This window comes from Ochotona curzoniae, unplaced genomic scaffold (genome assembly GCF_017591425.1).
Source record: "Ochotona curzoniae isolate NIBS_2020 unplaced genomic scaffold, NIBS_Ocur_1.0 contig_1302, whole genome shotgun sequence".
NCBI lineage: Eukaryota > Metazoa > Chordata > Mammalia > Lagomorpha > Ochotonidae > Ochotona > Ochotona curzoniae.
This window is the reverse complement of record NW_024465035.1, coordinates 18,278,215-18,297,877: the sequence shown is the minus strand read 5'-3', so window position 1 is coordinate 18,297,877 and position 19,663 is coordinate 18,278,215. Positions and strand designations below refer to the sequence as shown.

Below are 19,663 nucleotides of genomic sequence, written 5' to 3'. Positions count from 1 at the left end.
AAGGAAATGGAATGCCACGTCTTACTCTTCCTTGAGTTTGCTTTACAAATGACTTTTACAGACGCCAAGACACAAGAGTCAGATCTAGCCATATTATTATTTTCATTTTTTTACTGTTTGAAATTTAAAAAGTAGAGACAGATAGCTATTCACCAACTGGCTCAGATCTCCCCCAACCACCGGTACACTACTCCGCAAATGCCCTCAAAAGATGTAGCTGGCGCAGGCTGAAGTCAGAAGCCAGAAAATAAGGATTTCATCTACATATTCTCCATGGGCCACAAGGACCTAAGGACTTGAGCCATCACCTATTGCCTCCCAGAGTGTCCATCAGCAGGGAACCGTAGTCAGAAGCAAAGCTAGACTCAAACCCCAGCTTTTCCAATACGCGATGTGGGAGTACCAACTGCCATTTAAACTGCTATGCCTCACTTGTCCCCTGGGTATACTATTATGAGTCCATTCATCTCTTAAGGATAATGAAATAATCCCCTCTTCTTTATAAAAGATAACTGACTTTGGTTCATAGGAATTGCTCTCAGATAACTGTTAACCTTCAGGGTTCATTGCAGCTACATCTTCCTTTATCTGTCATCAAAGGGCTCCCATGTTAAAACTCTGAACGGGGGCTGGCATTATGGCAAGCCCAAACTACATATACAATTCCAGGATCCCATGTTGAGGCATAGGTTCAAGTCATGGGTGCTTTGCTTTTAATCCAGCTTCCTGCTAATACAACAGGAGAAGCAGCAGGCGATGGTCCAAGTGCTTGGGACCCTGCCACCCATGCTGGGAAGCTGGACAGAGTTCCTGGTTTGGTTCAGCACCCACTGTTACTGCCATTTAGGCAACAAACCAGCAAATGGTAGATTTTTCTTCATCTTTCACCTCCTCTCTCTCTGCAATCTCTTCTCCATTTTTTTTTTCTTAAAGATTTATATTTTTTTTGGAAAGTCAGATATACAGAGAGAAGGAGATATAGACAGGAAGATCTTCCATTCATTGATTCACTCCCTAGGTGGCCACAATGGCCTGAGCGGAGCTGATCCGAAGCCAGGAGCTTCTTCCAGATTTCCCATGTGGGTGCAGGGTTCTAAGGCTTTGGGCTGTTCTGTATTGGTTTCCCAGGCCACAAGCAGGGAGCTGGATGGGAAGTGGGGTAGCTGGGATTAGAACCGACACCCATATGAGATCCCAGCGCATACAAGGTGAGAACTTAGTCCCTAGGCTACCGCACCAGGGCCCCCTCCATTTAAAAAAGTTATCTATCTATTTCAAAGGCAGAGATTGGGCCCATCTGCAGCCAGGAACATCTCCTGGGTCTCCCATATGGGTGCGGGGCCCAAGCACTTGAACCACTCTCTGCTGCTTTTCCAGGTACATTAGCAGAGAGTGGGAATAGAAGTTGAGGGCCTGGGATTCAAATTGGTGCCCAAATGGGTTGCTGGTGTGCCCATGCCAAAGGGTACCAGCTCTGTATCTGCCTTCCAAATGCATAAACAAACAAGTAAAGCAGTCTTTGGATTGAAAAAACCTTTTGATACAATTTTCTAGGCATATTATGTAGGCGATTTAATATAATATCCTGTAGATAAACACATAAGTAAAATTAGTACTATCATGTTTCATTATCCATATCTTATTTCTTCAAACACATATCTTATTTCTTTGTATCTAAACACACAGGGATTGATAAGCCTGTAACGATTAAATGTGAGCACATTTTTAAGATCACTGCTCTCTGGGGGACCTGCTTGCTAAGCTTGGAACAGGCCTCTCTGTTCGACCTCCCCTGGGGACTGTGCTCTGTGCAGAGCGTGTCCTGATGCTGCAGGCTCCGGAGACCGCTGCCCTCACGTATTGTCGCTCACACTGCTTTCCACTCACACTCTGATTATCAATCTGCACTACTCCACAGCACACACATTCCAGCAGGGGCTCTGTGGCTTTCCCGGACAGCGTTTAAACCTGCTCAGGGAATACTGCCGGACGCAAATGCTGAGAGCATACACCAGGATCAAGTTTACTTCACGCAAAAGAAAGCAACGAGTGCCAACACCCACGATGGCATGCTAGGGTAGTAAGAAAGCGGCAGATACCTGGGTTCCATTGCCAGTGTTTCGAAGGTGATTATGAAGAAGCTTGGTAGCACCATCCTGAAAAGTTTTTGGTAAAGCTCCTAATAACATTGTAAACTCTGGGGTATTGAGTTCAAATAAAGAAATTAGCACTGACTGTGCTGCCTGAAAAACAAAGGTGTAAAAGCAACAAACATATTACTTAAAGGAAACCACTTTCTCCCCATGGCTTCAAACTTCTTTGTTTGGGAAGGCTTAAAATCTGTGACTTGCATTTAGTTTTTGAAGAAGGGAATATGAAAATTTTAAAGCAAGATCTAACAGTGGCAAAAATTAACCAGACAATTCAAGGGTTACTGTCAATATGTGTTACTCTTGTGGTGTTGCTAACAAAGAAAGGACAGCTCCATAAAGCTCATGCAGAGACTGCTCAGGTAACTCCCACCTTCTCAACATGCAATTCTTAAAACTGACCAGCAGTATCTGGTCTCCTGCAGTCTACAATGTAAAGCCAAATAATCTGCTGGAACCAGGACAAGATAGTTTACTCAGATTATTCTAGAAGACGTGTTTCTCTTAAAATAATCAATTGCATTAGAATTCAGATAACATGGGATGTAACAGGGGAGTCACTCAAATGTGTATAACCTGCACTTGACCTTTTCCGATTCAACTCCCTGCGAACACGTTTTATGCTTATGGCGTGTGAACACACAATATTGAACAACTGATTAAGTGGTGTTAGATACATCATAGTCTTAGGAGATGATGTAGCTTGCACAGAGAGAAGTTTCCCAGGTGCTGCTGAGGGAGCCCACGAGCACATGCTGTTAAAATCAACAAAGCACGCAGCAGTGAACACACACCCTAACGTGGTAGTACATTTAAAAACTACGATTCTGTGTCCTGCTTGAAATCACTAGAGTGCAGGGGCTTTCAACTTGAACAAGTGATTGCTTATATAAACTTTACTCCGTGCAGGATATATTTTACAAGATTACGCTTTATTTTCTCCCCAGGGACAGGCCAACTCTCCCGAATCATTCACCACTGAGTTGTCTTATTGTTAAGACTTGAAGTGTCACCCTTTTCATGAACTGATTTCTTACGCCCAACAGCTTTTAGAACCTTCTTTGTGTACAGTGGCCTATTATGTTTATTTCTGTACACGTACCAAGTGATTTAAGCTCTTATGGCTACAGTATATTTTGATCAAGTCATTCATTTTTTATTTTTAAATTTTCTACTGTCACATGTTTAACTAGATATGTTTTATATTTACAAATCATCTTTTGAGTCTGATGTAACTCCTACATACAAAACATATTTTTAAAAACCAAACAGCTCTAGAAAAGGTTTTGTGAATTCCCTTTTATAATGCTTGCCTTTACTTAGGTATTCACAGGTTTCTGTCATTATTTCTTAATTGACAAGCTTAAGAATTTTCCAGAGATTTTTCTTAAGATTTACTTACTTTTATTGGAAAGACAGTTACAGAAAGATGGGGAAACAGGTAGATAAATGCCTTTCATTCCCCGGTTCTCTCTGCAAATGAACTGGTTCAAAGCCAGAGCTTCTTCTGGATCTCCCGCAAGGAGGCAGGGAGCAAGGACTAGCGCCAGCCTCTGCTGCTTTCCCAGACCATACGCAGGGTGCTGGATGGGAAGTGGACTGCAAGTGGCACCCACATGGGATGCCAGGGCTGCAGGCAGAGGCCTAACTTACATGCCACTGTGCAGGCTCCAAGATTTCTTGCTACAATAGATGAGGACTCAGGTTCAACATGAAACCTATCTTTTTCACTTTCTTTTTTGCAACATACCAACAATTCACTTGTGTCACTTTATCTTGTTGATCTTTTCAGAGAACAAGTGTGAAACCCCACTCGATTTTTCTATCTGTTTAGTCTATTTCAACAGTGCCTGCTGTAATCTAGATTCTACTCTTCCATTTTTTGGCTTTGGGTTTAGTTTTTCTTTCTTTTTCTAATGTCTAAAAGTTGGTACACTAGATTTTGAGATCATTCTTGTGTGATAGGCATGGATAGCTATAAATATCCCTCTAAACATACTTTTCACTGTATCCGTTTATTTTGGTAGGTTAAACCTCTATTTTTCTTCATATCAATGTGGTTCCTTATTTCTTTTATGATTTTTTTCACCATCTGGTCATTTAGGAATAAATTAATCTCCATTTGTGATTTTCTCAAATTTCTTTCTGTTATGATTCTAACTGTACTGTGGTAAGAGAAGGTGTTTGTTAGTTGTATAATTTAGAACTATAGCGCTCTGAAGCTTGGATTAGCATGCAGAATATTCCATGTTGATTTGAGAAAAATGCATATTCCCACTCTTGCTGGGTATCGTGTTTATCATCAGAAAAGAAAAAAGATCACAAAATTTGTCTTGTTAGCTTTTTTGCAATAAATATAGGGGGAAATGACTCATTAAAGAAGAGAGCAAATAGAAATAGAATAGGACACAAAAAGTCAATAATTACGGGGAGAGCAGGAGTTTTTGCAAAAAAAAAAAAAAGTCTGCATAGAAGTTTCTGGAAGATATTTGTGTAGCAAGCACAGGGAGGAAAATGTCCAAATGAGAGGATGGGAGGTCTAGGAAGGGGTGCCCCAGAAAAGAAACAAGCTGTTCTTGAGTACACGGCAGTATCAGCCACGACCACGCAGCAGAGATGCTGAACATACTGATATCTTAAAAAATTTACCAAGGTAAGTAGACATATATACAATAGTAACATTTATCATATTTATTTGTCGTTAGATCAAGACATAAAATCTAAAACTAATAATTCAAGAAATGGTATCAGCTTTTAGCTGAAACACATAAGAAAATGCAAGGAAAATGGTTTGCAAATTTTTACATTAGATTAAAGGTTGGGAGGGCTATGGCAAACATGGCTATTTTTTATTCCAACAATTACACTCGAATGAATTGGATACAATTTTGAATAGTTAAAAAAGATAAAAGAAAGCTCTCAGAAATCACCACTGACTGGAAATATCTTGAAAATACTAGCTTTCTTCATTGGCAATCTGAAACAGCTTACTGCCTCTCTCTCCCCAACCCCCCACGTCATTTATCTTCTAAGTCACATGAAAACACACCTTGCGAACATCAGAACTTTTGGGTTCTGTCGTCCAAGTGATGACTCGAGACACTGCCAGGCGCGTTTCACTGGAATTTACAAAGTCTCCTGGATCCATCTGCTTAGCTAGAGTTTCTATGTATTTAAGGATAGCAACCTTCACCTGCAAAGGCGAGCAGAAGGAGTGGACAGGAAAATGGTTACTGCAGGCATGGGAGCACCCTTCCAAAGGATTCAAGTGGTTCTATTTTAACAAAAAGGAAGTGAACAAACATCCATAAAAAACAGACATCAAACAACCACTTACCTACCAGAGGGACAAGAATAATGAGGGTGTGGAGGACTTTAGTTTTCATAAGTACCAAAAGCTTTTTTTGTCCCAGAAGTTTCATTCTGAGTTTCAGCCACTGCCGAAGACTCTCTTGACAGGTTATAAACTTCGCCTTGAACCTGCCTTCAGAGCTTACAGCTGACTCTTCATCCACCTCACGAAGAGTCAGTCTTTATCAACTCAGTGTAATTTCATCTTTGTGGAAAACAAACCCAAGTATTTTGGAAATAAGGATTGGTAAATTAAGCTGATGAAGTGGACAAGATAGGGTTTTTGGTCCAACATAGCTAAGACTCACATGATGAGATCACATTCCACTATTTAAAAATAATTGTTCTGTCAGGCTTTCTGTATACTTTATTACTACAATCATTTAGATTTATTTATTGTTAATGGAAATACAGATTTATAGAAAGGAGGAGACAGAAAGATCCTCTGTCCACTGGTTCATTCCCCAAGAGGCCACAATGGCTACAGCTAAGCTTATCCGAAGCCATGAACCAGGAGCTTCTTCTGGGTCCCCTCTATGGGTGCAGGGTCCCAGGGTTCTGGACCACCCGCCACTGCCCTCCAGGCCACAGGCAGGGAGCTGGATGGGAACTGGAGCAACCAGGATATGAACTAGAGTCCACATGGGATCCTGGGAGTGCAAGATGAGGATTTAGCCACTAGGTCATTGCACTAGACTCTGTATTTTTGTAAAAAAAAAAAAAAAAGTGTATCCTTTCAATTGATAAAAAACAATTTTATATATTTGGAGTATACAACCTGTTCTGAAATATATGCACATTGTGGAATAAATAAACCAAGCTAATTAATACATGAACTTGTAGTAACCACAATTTTTTTTTTTTGTGGCGAGAACACTTACTTTCAATGATGGATTTTTTTAAAAAACTTGATTGTATATTTTCAAGGTAATGTAACATGATACTTTGATATTAAGAATGAAATGGTTGCTATAGTCAAATTAACATATCTATCATTTTGCATGTTTATTCCTTTGTGCATGTGTGTCTAATCCACCCTTCACCAAAAATCTCCAATACAATTGCTAAGCATAGTCCTCATGCTGTAAATTGTATCTTTAAACTTATTCATTCTAAATATTTGCAGCATTGTATCGTTTGACTTAAAATCCCACAAACTCCTTTCGTCATCACGCCTGCACCTTGGCAATTGAAGCATGGCACCTGAGATAGCATACAGTCCTTGTACCAGCAGGTGTTAAATGCAAACCAAGTTCCAGTTTGCTGACCCACATAAACGAAGGTTTAAATGTTTGATTTAAACACTAACCTGAAAAAAAATGCTGGAAAAGACTAAGGGAAACAAAATTCCTATGTTCTTTCTTCCCTTGTTACTGACTCTAAATGTTATTTTTGTCACTCAGGCCAACCAAGGTCTCTGGGGAAGCAGTTCATCCATATGTAGGAAATGCAATATGAAAAGACTCAGTTAAAACGAAATGACAGAGGGATCGACATTTTTCCCTCAAGGACTGAATTTTAAGTGTAACTAGTTTTAACAAGTAAGATAATGAAAAACAAAGTAATGTAATGGACAATGAAAGCAAGAACAAAAGGGACTAACAAAGTAAAAAGTTTCTACATAGCAATGGAAAATGATCAAAAGTTGAGACAACCTACAGAATTGGTGAATATATTTGTAAACCACACATCTGATAACAAATTAGCAGTAAAACTACCTAAGGAACTCCACCAGCAAGAAAACCAACCAGCTGACCACAGAGTGCACAAGAGGCTAGGATGGTTCTTTCCCAAGATGAGATACACAAATGATATATAGGTATATGAAAAAAATGTTCAGCAGCAGTAAACACTAGGAAAATACAAATTAGGACCATCATGAGATGAACAAGAGAGAAGGTCAGCGCTGCTGAGCCTGAGTGCCTGCCTCGTGTGCACCTGCTCAGGTGCTGGGGAGAAGCGGCGGGCACTCCAGAGCTCAGGTGCCCGCTGCCCAGCAGGCAGAGTCCAGTGGAGTCCAATGGAGTTCTCTGTCCCTCACTTTACCCTGGCCTGTCCAGGTTGTTGCAGGCACCTTGGGAATGAATCCCAATAAGGATGCTCTTTTTGTCTTTCATCTAAATAAATGACGAATAAATAAACCGAGGAGTCGGGGGGAGAGTGGAGGGGAGGGAGACAGAGAGAGACAGAATCCACACTGCAAAGCTCGCTGCAGCATCAGTCCTAACCACCAAGACAGGAAATGAAAGCAATGGTTTCATTTGGTGCTCTCAATGGTTGAATGGGGAAAGCAAAAAACAAAAACAGAACCTCTGAGTTAAGAAAACAGTAAGGCTTGTTTGAGTGGCAACATGGATGAGCTTGAAGGACATCACGTTAAGTGAAATAAGCCCAAGACGGAAAGACAAATTCCACAAAATTTTACTCATATTTGAAGTATCTATATAAAAAGAAAAAATCAAACTCCAGAAACAAAGTGAAACGCTGACTACAGAAACTGGTTAGTGCGGGTGGAGTGGGCTTCATGGTGCAGTGGGTTAAGCTCCCTCATAACAACCTGGAATCCTGATGCTTGGCTTCCACTCCAGCTTCCTGCCTAAGGGCCTGGGTAGGTGGAGGAAACGTCCTTGGGCCCCGGCCGCCATGGGCACAGCCTCAACTGAGTTCCTGGTTCCTGGCTTTGGCCTAACTGGGAGTAAGTGAGTAGATGGAAGGTCTTTCTCTTTGATACTCTGCTTTTCAATTAAATACATATTATATATTAATTTAGGGAGAGGCTGGTTGTGGAGTTTAGGAAACACTGGTTAATGGACACAACATTTCAACTACACAGGAAGAAATCATGGCAACTACAGTTAATAACAAGTTGCATGTTATACATGTGCAAATCACCAAGAAGAATATATTTTCAGTGTTCTTACTACAAAAAGGTTATTAAGTCATACAAGTACATATATGAAAACATCATGCTGCATGTTATAAATACACAGTCTTATCAATTTAAAGGAATTATAATTGTAAATATATTACAAAAATCATGAGTCAACTTATAAACTCTCAGAAATAACAGGGAAAAAACCCTCCGATTAGTTTCACAGCAGCAAGCCCAACTAAGTTAAGGAAGCATATAATATTGTGGATTCTTGAAGTCATGTTACTTTCTATTAGTGTCAGCAGCTGAAGTGTGACTGTATTAAACAAAAAATGAAGACTAACGTATTTAGTTTTGAATCTGTCACCATTAATGGTTGAATACATTCATTTGCACTATATGAGATTTAATTAGTACAGTGTCCTGGCAATTTATAAACTAATGCAAAGTTTGAAAAAAAAAAACCAGATGAGTTTATAACTTGTGAAATAAAATCCACAAATAGTTATTTGAACATTTAGAAGTACATTTTACAAGACTATATGAGTCTGTTATTTTAATCATGCAAACATGTATTCTTTTTCACAGCAATAAAAACAGACTAGTTGTTGATGTATGTGTCCTTTTCACGAAACCAGAAAAAGAACTCAACATAAATAATCTATTTAAAAGTGTTACTAATCCAAATAACATCACTTTGTATCACCACTTTTCCCATTGTTTCCTTTTCAATATTTAATCATGTAACATTTTATAAGCTGTAAAATTTGATAAAACCCCCTTATCAGAAAGACTGTTGTTTAGTTATTTTCTAACTTGTTTCTATAGCCTGTAAAGTTTTTTATATTTAAGCCTGACACGCATGTGAAGGTCACTTTTTACTTTATGGTTTTAACATAACTTCTCTCTCATGTTCTAACATGGAGTATGAGTTGAAGAATTATTTTCTTAGGGCTTTGCTATAATATCTGTACAGGCACTACGTACAAATTTATAAGGAATTTACACTTTTGAAAAGGTCATGATTCCCGTCTCCAGTATAATGCTTTCCAATAGAAAAATCGCATTTTAATTTGTTTACCCTCTCACGTTTCTTGCCCATTGGGTCTCTCTTCAGATCTTTAGCAAGTTACTCTCAGCACTCTTTATCGTTCTTACTTCTGAAAGCTGTGTTAGACCCTCATTTTGAACTGCCCATGAAATATCTCTACAAACATATTTTTGACATTACATGGACATGTGCTGTACAAACTTATGATTCAATCTTTATTATAGTGTGCAGTGAATCCTATGTTGCAGAGGGTAACATTCTAGGTTTGGTATTCCCAGGAAAACATTTGTATTACATACAATGTATTGCACAGAAAATGAACTAAACATGATCCACAATAACATGAGTTATTTTCCTTCTGCAGGTCACTCTTCAAAATCAACACAGATGAGATCCTTTCCACAAAGCAGCTCGGAGAAAAACAGTAGCTGAGTGCCAACCCCAGTAAAACACGTTAATCATGACTGAAGGTACGTAAATGCATTTAGATGCTTAAGGGAAATGAAACCTGAGCATTCATATTCGTAAAAATACATTTCGTGCAGGACAGAGCAGCAAAACATAAGCCTTCTAGAAGCACATATGCTTGTTATTTCCCTGACTTCAAGCTCATTTCATGAAGTTGACTACAGGCATCCTTAGTAAAGAATGCAGGTATTTCTCTTTTACATTAAATTGTTCTTTTCTTTGTGACAATTTTAATAGTAATAGTTAATGAAATATTAAAATCGCCCTAGCTTAAACATACATAAATTAACTGAAAGATGTGTCTAAGTCACTGAAAAATTTAATCCTGACTCTAAATTTAACAAACAGACCAATATAAGCAAAAAAGCTACTACTTCAGTTAAGAAGATGTGAAGCCTATCACTAAGATCAAACTTAAGAATTTTTGTTAACTCAAACCCACAGGCAAAACTGGTATTTCACTCAAAACACATACTAAACCTAACATAACTTTTCTTAAAAGGCAAAAACGTATTGGGGAAATCACAAACATAAAATCAGAGGCGACTCCACAGTGCAATGCGCATACCAGCTTTGGGTTAGAGAGCCATACTTGTGAAACTTTACACATGTGTATCCCCAGTTAGCTGTCCCAAAGGGGAATCTGGCTTTGGAAATCCAATACATGCATGCGTAAAAGGCTTACAAAGGTTAGTAGTTGGATATACAGGCATTCGAACATTATCTGAAAACTGTAAGGAGTTATTAAGAAAAGAAATAACGCAGATTAGAACAAAACAAAACAAAAACCTTGGAGCTCCAAAAAGAGTGAAGCTGGTCCCGAAGTGCTGGCTTGACAGTCTGAAAGTTTATAAAAACAAAACCCACTCATTCAACAGCCTCTCATGTGACAGAAATAAAATACATGTGACTTTGTTAATTAAATGTCTTTAAAAGACCATAACTTTTACCTTCAAGCTTGGTGTTTGGGTCTGATCAACTGTAAATCTCATTAGAATATTAAACTGAAGATCATTTGGAAAAGATTCTCTGAAATGAGAATAAAGCAAAAAAAAAAAAAAAAAAAGAAAGAAATAATATCTTTGTCATCAAGTTTAAGTGGTAGAGTAAATAACAGGCTTTTCCAACAGAATATGAAAATTTAGTTCTATAGCTACAAGCAACACACACAGGAAATAACAGCCTCCAATGCCTTAGTCATAGATTTCATCAGAAAGACGTTCATGAAAATGTTCAACATTCTTGGAGAGAACTCCTCACACCCAAATCCCAATTCTAGATTCACTTCCACTTAGTAAACTGATATTTGGAATACATCACTTCAATGATCTGCCCCAGAATGTAGCAGTACATCACCGTTCAGAATCCTCTGAAGAGATTCCAAATACTTAAATATATAATAAAATCATCTTTGAAAAATTAAAAAATATTTTCTTTTAAACTTTTAATTCTATTTTAGTATTTAGTACAAAGGTGAGGGGAGGGCAGACCTATCTGGGAAGGTGGAGAGGTAAATGTTCAGTTTCCCTCCTTTGTTCACATGTATGGGGGTGTGTGTGTGGCAGTCAGACTAGATCAGGGTCTGGGGATGGAGACGGAGGCTGGGTCAGGGTCTGGGGACGGGGATGGAGATGAAGACAGAGGCTGGGTCAGGGTCTGGGGACGGAGACGGAGGCTGGGTCAGGGTCTGGGAAGGAGACAGAGGCTAGGCAGGGTCTGGGGAGGGAGATGGAGATGGGGATGGAGGCTGGGTCAGGGTCTGGGGACGGGGATGGAGATGAAGACAGAGGCTGGGTCAGGGTCTGGGGACGGGGATGGAGATGAAGACAGAGGCTGGGTCAGGGTCTGGGGACGGGGATGGAGATGAAGACAGAGGCTGGGTCAGGGTCTGGGGACAGGGACGGAGGCTGGGTCAGGGTCTGGGAAGGAGACAGAGGCTAGGCAGGGTCTGGGGAGGGAGATGGTCGTTTGATATCACCCTAGAAATCCCAATGAGGTACGAATGGTCAGTATGAATGGTGTGAGAGTGTTACTTGAAAACCCTTTAAAAAATATTAAATCAAATCAAAGCCTCAGCTTTATTTTGCATAGACTTTTTTTTTGGCTGTTATACATTAAAGAATCAATACTAGTAAATACTTTATAAAGGAAATGCAGGGTTTCATCTAAGGAACAATGCTGTGCCAAGTAGCGAATGTGAACTGGCACAGTGAGTGATTTTCTCATAGATGCCCTGCAGAAGAACCTTCACTCTAGGAAGTAAAACTTTCGGATTATTCTTGAATAGACTGGAATATATGAAGAAAATATTACCTGGTAACATCAAGGGCTTTCTGAACTTTTGCCTGAACAGACCCAAGCAAGTCAGCACCCATTTTTTTTAGTAGTTGTGTCAGCAGTACAAACAACCAGTCTTGAAGATCATCTTTGTGGACTTGTATGAAATCCACCAGTGTCTCCAAAAACATGCTGAATACCTGCAGTTGACAAAGGAGAAATGTGGGAAGAAAAAGGAGGAAATATTGACCTCTACGCTCAAAACTGGAATAGAAAAGGGATACTGTAATCAGAGGCACAGCGATTGGCAGCCAAGCGGGAAAAACAATCTTTCTTGCTTTTCATTGGACTCTGTGATACAAGAGCACATTGGAATTGTTATTCAACTTCTGCAGAAGTTCAACAATTAGCTATTCCATGCAGCATCACTTGGTAAAGAAACTTCAGCCATAATGGCTGGCACACCTAATGTTATCAATGTTCAAAGGGGACAAGCTGGAATCCACTTCGTTTGAAATCCAGGCAGAATCATGGTTCAATGATTCTCAACGAGACTGGCTCTCACAATGAGAGCGTGGTTACCGAGAGCTATGTGGAGGTACAACTGACCTGCCACGGCTAATCAGAGAATCCTGATTCTGAAAGAAAATTCTTTGGTATGAGAAATATTTTTTTTAAATTAAAACTGCCCCAAAAGTAATTACATTTTTAAAAGAAAATTCAATTTGAGAGACACATATAGAATGGAAGAGAAAGAGAGAGAGAGAGAGAGAGAGATGGTTCATAAGCTGGTCCACTCCCCAAATGCTCCATTACCAACAGGGTCAGGTTAAGCCAACACCAGGAGGCTAGAATTCAATAGGGTCTCCCAAGTGGGTGGTGGCAGAGACCCCAGCACCTGAGCCATTATCTGCTATTTCTCAGGCTGTGCCTCGGGAGAACGCTGAGCTGGAAGCTGAGCAGTAGGCGCCTGCGCCAGACACTGCAATACGGGCACGGGAGTTACAAGCAGCAGTCTACCTGCTGGGCTCAAACTGTGTTCTCTCTCCTCCGTGAAGTTTACACGACTGATCTGGAATATTAAAATTATAACTGAAAAATAAACTTAGGAGAAAAGTCTATATCTAAATATTTCTAAGAAATCCTAAATGGCATGCTATTAGTTTCCTTTCTATTGATGGGTTTTGTTTTTGGTTCCAATATTAATCTACTAGTCGCAAATTTTTTTTAAAGTTATTTTCATTAGAAACTCAGACTACTGAGAGGAGGAGAGACAGAGAAGAAGACCTTCCATTCGCTGGTTCACTCCCCAGCTGGCTGCAACAGCTGGAGCAGAGCCAATCAAAAGCCAAGAGAAGGACGGGACTTGGAGCAGCTGCGATTCCAAGCAGGACCCATTTGGGATCCTGGTGCAAGCAAGGTGAGGATTTAGCCAGTAGACCATTGTAAACTTTTGGATAAGGGGAGTTATCAGTGATTTCATTAAAATCATTATGTTGACAATATGTTAAAATGACATAAAATGCTGTACCTCTCTGTAAGAAATTTAAAACCAGAATAGACATTTTAATTAAGGTGAAGAGAAAGCTCCCAAGACCCCCAGACATGCTGTACTATGAGACAGGTCATGATCATAACAGATGATGTGATAGAAACTATTGTTTTAAAAGGATTGCAGAAGAGTAGCCACGATGACTTTTGTTTTCTGGGGACGGTGTTACGGTGCAGTAGGCTAGGCTGCTGTGTGGCATGCCCATGTTCTACTGGGAGTGCCTGGCTTGCATCCGGGCTACTCTGCTCTTCTGATCCAGCCTCCTGCTCCTGTTCCTGGGAAGGGGCTCCTGCCACACGAGGGGAGCTCCTGGTCCCTGGCTGGTCTGGCTGCGCTCAGGCTGCTGAGCGTGGCTGGGCTGGAGTGAACCCGGGAAAGGGAAGGACTTGTTTTGTCGCTCACTCACTCTCTTTCATATGTAAAAAGTTTGCTTTCAGTGTATATTTTTAATTTCTCCAACTTCCTTTATGCAGTTATACATGAATTCCATACATTCTCTTCCAATAGGGATGAAAGGCTCTCTATGAGAATTGTAAATAAGCTGTACCATTTGAATTTGAACTTAAAATACGTATTTTAACAATCTGCTCAAGTTGCTCTGTATCTGCAAAAGCAGAAACTGTGACCATTTCATTACATGTTCCAGTACTCTCTGGTCCCTAGGCAGTGTATGTTTCAAAACTGATTTGACCCTTACAAATACAGAATCTTAACCACTCCCACCAATCTTGGCTTCTCTTAGCTTCACACCCGGCTGACTATTTCACTGAAACTCATTGGTCTGGGCAAGAATAATAAGCTTCACTAGACCTGTCTACAGTGAATATGTTATCTATGTAATTGTGTACTCACAGCCACCCAGCAGCTGTACAGTGGTATGCCCGAGTCAGTGCATTTCTGCCTTGAGAATTAACGTTAAATTAATGCTGTGAGGTTTTTTTGGTAGATTTCCTTCTTCTTCCATTTTTTTTTAAAAAATATTTGTTTTGAAAGTCAGAGTTAAAGAAGGAGGGGGTGAGAAAGACAGACAGAGTGAAAGGGAGGAAGGCAGAGGGAGAGAGATCTTTGAACTGCTGGTTTCCTCCGTGGATGGCTTGGATGGCTGCAGGCAATAGGGCAGGCCAGCACAAAGCCTGGAGCTTCATCTGGCTTTCCTATGTGGGTGGCAGGGGCCCAAACACTTGAGCCAGCTTATGTTGTCACAAGCCATTAGTAGGGAAGCTGGGTCAGAAGTGGAGCAGCCAGGATATGAACCAGCAGCCATGCAGGATGTCATCACAGGAGTAGCTTTGGCCTCTATGCCACAATGCCAGGCCCAACTGTTTGCTTTAAAGCAGGAGTATTTATACCTCAGAAACTGGCAAACACAACCAATCAACAATTTCTTTTTCCAAAGTTAGCTTACCAGCAAACCACTCTCACTCTGCACTCTTGTTTCCACTCCTATCTGTTCTCCTAAAGATGGCAATTTTGAACTTTCCTACAGGAAAACAGATTTTGCACATCATAGATGTCAGAATGCCCAAGTCAAAGCTCTCACTTTATGACCAAGGGCACAGACAGCAAGCTAACCAAGTGGCTTGCTCAGAATCTCACAGCTCGTCAACGCTGGCTACTTGATGTCAGCTCTGTTCTCTCCACCTGCTGCCAGTGACCGACTCACCTACCACATCGTCATTGGTCCACGTGACATTCTCCGCTGACTTCCCCTCCACCAGAGTTCCTCTATCCCCTATCATATTAACACTCGATTCTCCAAGAAGCAGCAAACTTCCCTACTAGTTACTTATTTATTTTGAAAAGACTAACGTGCCTATTCTGTATGCTTGCTTTCCAAAGTATAGTCTCCCCTGCTATCTTTGAGTCCTTTGCATGCTGGTGCAGACAGTATCAGCACAAGCATTTCTCTGAGTTTCCAACCCAGTTCTTGCACTGTTTGGTTTCTAGTTGTAAGGTGTAACAGCTTTTCATAAATTTAAAATACTTGGCCACTCTGTGGCTTGACACTGTTCTTCTTTCCCTCTTTGTTTTGCTGCTGGGAGTTCTGCTTTAGCAGCTCAGAGTCTAAAACCTGTTTAGTGCATCACTGCTGTAGGCACCCAACCTCTTCTGACCTCAGGTTTGGATTGAAGAAAAGCCTGTTAGGAGTCTTTCATACTTCCTCTATTCTAAAGTTTGCAAACTATTTATACAAAGGTCACTTACACAATTAAACCTCCTAGGCCTTTTGAGCCATTAGCTGCAACGACTCAATTCTGACATTGCAGTCCAGTCCCAGATTCTATGTTAACAAATAAGCATGACTGCGTTTCAATGTAACTGTTCATTAAAACAAAAATGGGGAACGAGGCAGATTTGGCCTGCAGGCTGTGCTTTGCCAATTCATATTTCTTACTCACCATCCTATTTTGTATCTTTTTCTTTTTTTAAAATAAAATCAACATCCTTCCATGGCCCATCACTGTCTTCCAAATGTCCTAATCACTTAGAAATGGTCCTAATTCTCCGAATTGATGCTGTACCACTTGGGAACATAAAACTCTTTCACCAAGTACTTTTGATTTTCCACCCCAACCTGAACCACGTACACACAGCACGTGATGCCTCCAAAGTCACTGTAAAGAAGCTTCTTGGACTACTCTAGATAATCAATGATCTTTCCCCATGTGTAACCCTTAGTGCCACTAGCTATTTATAATGCTACTTAATTCCTTCCTTCTTTAGCTTCTCATCTAAAGTACATATCAAATGAGAATGAAGTCTGTACCTCTGCGCAGTCTTAAATCACCAATTAGATCCAAGTTCAAAGTCAGCACAGGCTAAGGACTCCGAAAGTTGCTGAATATAATTGAGGATTTTCCCCTAATAAAATGTCCTTGTTAACTGATAGTTACCTCCTTTCCTCAGGATGAAGAACTTCTCATCATTCTAGCCAGTATCAACATCTATTTCTTCCCCAAAGACTTCTGGTATCTCCCACTTCCTTTTCCGGCCTCATGTCAGCCATCCTAACAGGCCTTGTCCTCCCATGCTGCCGTATCTAAAGCTAACGTTTCTGTTTGCTCCGAACTGTTATTTCTCCGAATGCTTCTCTGTGTCCGACACTTTATCTTAGCCAAAAGGCTGAAAAGCGATCCCTGCATGGCCTAAGTAGAAATTTCTGTTGGTAAAACACAAGCTGAACAGCCATGTTCTACATATAGAACTGTAGCATCATTCTTCAAAAATACCTTTTTTTTTTAACCAACAGGACTTACTAAATGTGCACATATCTCTGTATCCACCCATATGTATAAACAGAGCATGCTGGAAATCCTATGCAAACTGAGTCCCTGTCAGATGTTGGCTATTCTCTCATCTCCCCCATCAAAGCTTAAGGGAGAAGATTGGATGTGGATGTGCTAATATAATACCAGGAATGAGTACTTTATTTCAAAAGATAAAGTCAAGCACCACCACAGAAGCTGGTGTTGTGGAAGAGCAAGTTAAGATGCTGCTTTTCATGGGGAGGACTGGCTTGGGTGCTGGCTGTTTTGCTCCTTCTTCTTCTCTCTCTTTTTAATAAAGATTTATTTTTCTTATTTGAAAGGCAGGTTTACAGAGAAAAGGGGAAAGAGCGAGAGGAGAGAGAGAGACAGAGATATCTTCCATCTGTTCTTTCACTCTCCAAATGGCTGCAACAGCTGGAGCTGAAAAGATCCGAAGCCAGGAGCCTCTTCCAGGTCTTCCATGTGGGAGCAGGGACTCAAGGATTTGAGCAAACTTGTGCTGCCCACCAAGCGCATAAGCAAAGAGCTAGATCAGAAGCAGAGCAGCTGAGACATGAACCAGTGCCCATATGGGATGGTGGCCTGCAGGCATACGATTCATCTGTGCCTGCACTGGCCCTGGCTGGTCTGCTTCTGATATGACTGCTTGCTAATGAAATTGGGAAAGCACCAGATGATGGCCCAAGCACTTAAGACTCCTTCTACCCAAGCTGGAGACTCAAAACAGAGTTCTGTGTTCCTGGCTGGAGCCTGACCAGCCTTGGGTGCTGTGGCCATTGGAGAAATGAGCAGGGAGTGGCATCAGGCAGTAGATGTAAGATGTCACTCTGCCTTTCAAATAAATAAACACATCTTAAAAGTACACATATACAAAAAACAATCATTGCAGAGAGTTAAGTTGTTCGGGGTGCATATACTCCACATAGAACTGTCTGGTTCATATACCAAGTACCCCGAGTGTCAAATCTAGCTCCCTGCCAAGGTACTCTCTGGGAAACAGCAGCTGATGGCTCAAGTATGTGGGTCCCTGCTTGAGAAACTGATCCAATGGAGCTCTGGGTGCCTGGTTCCAACTAACCCAGGCAGCTGTGACAACTATGGGCATTTGGGAAGTGACCCAGAGGATGGAAGATCTCTCTCTGCCTTTAAAAAAAAAAAGATTAAACATTAAAAAAAAAAAAAAAAGAATCACTGCTCCATAATGTACTGTTTGACTTTTATCTTCAATGTAATCAATTTATAATCTCACATACCCCAGCACTAACACTTGTGGGAAAAGAAATATCTGGGGTATTACAATTGAGGCAGTCTTATCTTAAACTCACTTTTGTCTTAGGTGTGCCAGTCATCAAATACAGAACAGAAGAACATAATCAAATTAGATTAATTAGTAGATTAAGAAGCACATCTCCAAACAGAATGACAGGTGGCATAACTGCAAATAGCATTTCGTGGATTGCAAAGGTCCAACACTGCATGAACTCCTCAGGAGAGAAAATAGAGAAAAAGGGTTAATTTCACAGTCATGCAGTAAAGTTAGGTTTCCAACAAATATTGAACCAACTTACTCTCTATTGAGAGTTCCAACACAGGGGACAGCATGCAAAAAGAAAAAAAGAAAAAAAAAAAGAAAAACACACAAATTAGTCGCCATCAATGCAAAGTTCCTGTATGGAGGAAAAACACTTAGAAAATAAAAGTGACAAATGTTTTTTAAAGTTTTATGATAAACTCAAAATAGCTTTTAAAACAGGAGTTAAATGAATAGAATGAGAAGAGAGCATATGATTGTCCTGTTTTTCCCTTTAATCTCCTTGCCAAGGAAACTGAAAAACTAGAAAGGAAAACCTTTCTTTAGACCCTACTATCCTCCAGGTTCAACTTCCGGAAGGAACCCAAGAATACTAGATACTCACTTCCACTGCTGGACAGCGCCAACATATGATTTGACAGAAGAATAGCTGGTACTGTTTCACCTTTTCTTTCCTACCTTTTGCTTCCCCACTCAGAAGCAAATCTTTCACAAGCTAAATCACTTCTGCTGTCTATACAACTTGCACTTTCCCCAGGTAAGATGCGTACTCTCTCCTGATCTGAACTCTGTAAGCAGGTAAGCGTCCAAGAGGTTTATTGGATCCATTTCAGTAACCACAGATTAAGTAGGATTAGAAAGATCACAAAATGTCAATGTAACGCACACAGCTCAATGACTTCCCTCAGAGTCAATGCCACAACGAAACTGGACAGCTTGTGGCATCACACAAGTGCATATTTGAAGACATTAAAATAAAACCCTGTTCTGAACCTCTTACTTTATAAAATTGGTCTTCTAAGGGTTTAACATACATTAACCAATTTAATCATTATCAAACTCTTATGAATTGGGTATTACCAAGGCACACACTGCTAATGAGTACTGAAGGCAGAATTTAAATTCAAACAATCTAGTTCTACTATTCCATACTCGATTTTATTATGTTGTATTGCCTGTTATGAAAATACTAAAAAGCTTTAAGATGTACATTTTTGCTTTATAGTCCTAATTAATGTCACATACACATCATGATTAGATCATTTGTTTCTGTAATGGTATAGATGGCCATCTGTAGTTGGCTCAGATTTAACCAACCTTGGATGAAAAATGTCATAAAAAATTGCGCGTGTACTAAAAAT

The 19,663-nt window shown here is 40.3% G+C and overlaps 1 protein-coding gene across 23 annotated transcripts in view; it reads right to left on the bottom strand.

Moving 5' to 3' along the window:
* CLASP2 (cytoplasmic linker associated protein 2) overlaps positions 1-19,663 on the bottom strand; it is a 160,505-nt gene that overhangs the window by 23,868 nt on the left and 116,974 nt on the right. For 11 of the 23 annotated variants that reach the window (XM_040964567.1, XM_040964524.1, XM_040964540.1 and 8 more), the window contains 4 exons: positions 12,206-12,369; positions 10,843-10,921; positions 5,200-5,343; positions 2,100-2,243 (listed from right to left, as the gene is read on the bottom strand). In XM_040964567.1, coding sequence (XP_040820501.1) covers positions 2,100-2,243; positions 5,200-5,343; positions 10,843-10,921; positions 12,206-12,369 — 531 coding nt within the window. Of the gene's footprint in view, positions 1-2,099; positions 2,244-5,199; positions 5,344-10,681; positions 10,733-10,842; positions 10,922-12,205; positions 12,370-19,072; positions 19,076-19,663 lie in introns of all 23 variants that reach the window. The other 12 variants (XM_040964531.1, XM_040964603.1, XM_040964623.1 and 9 more) reach the window with 4 other exon arrangements.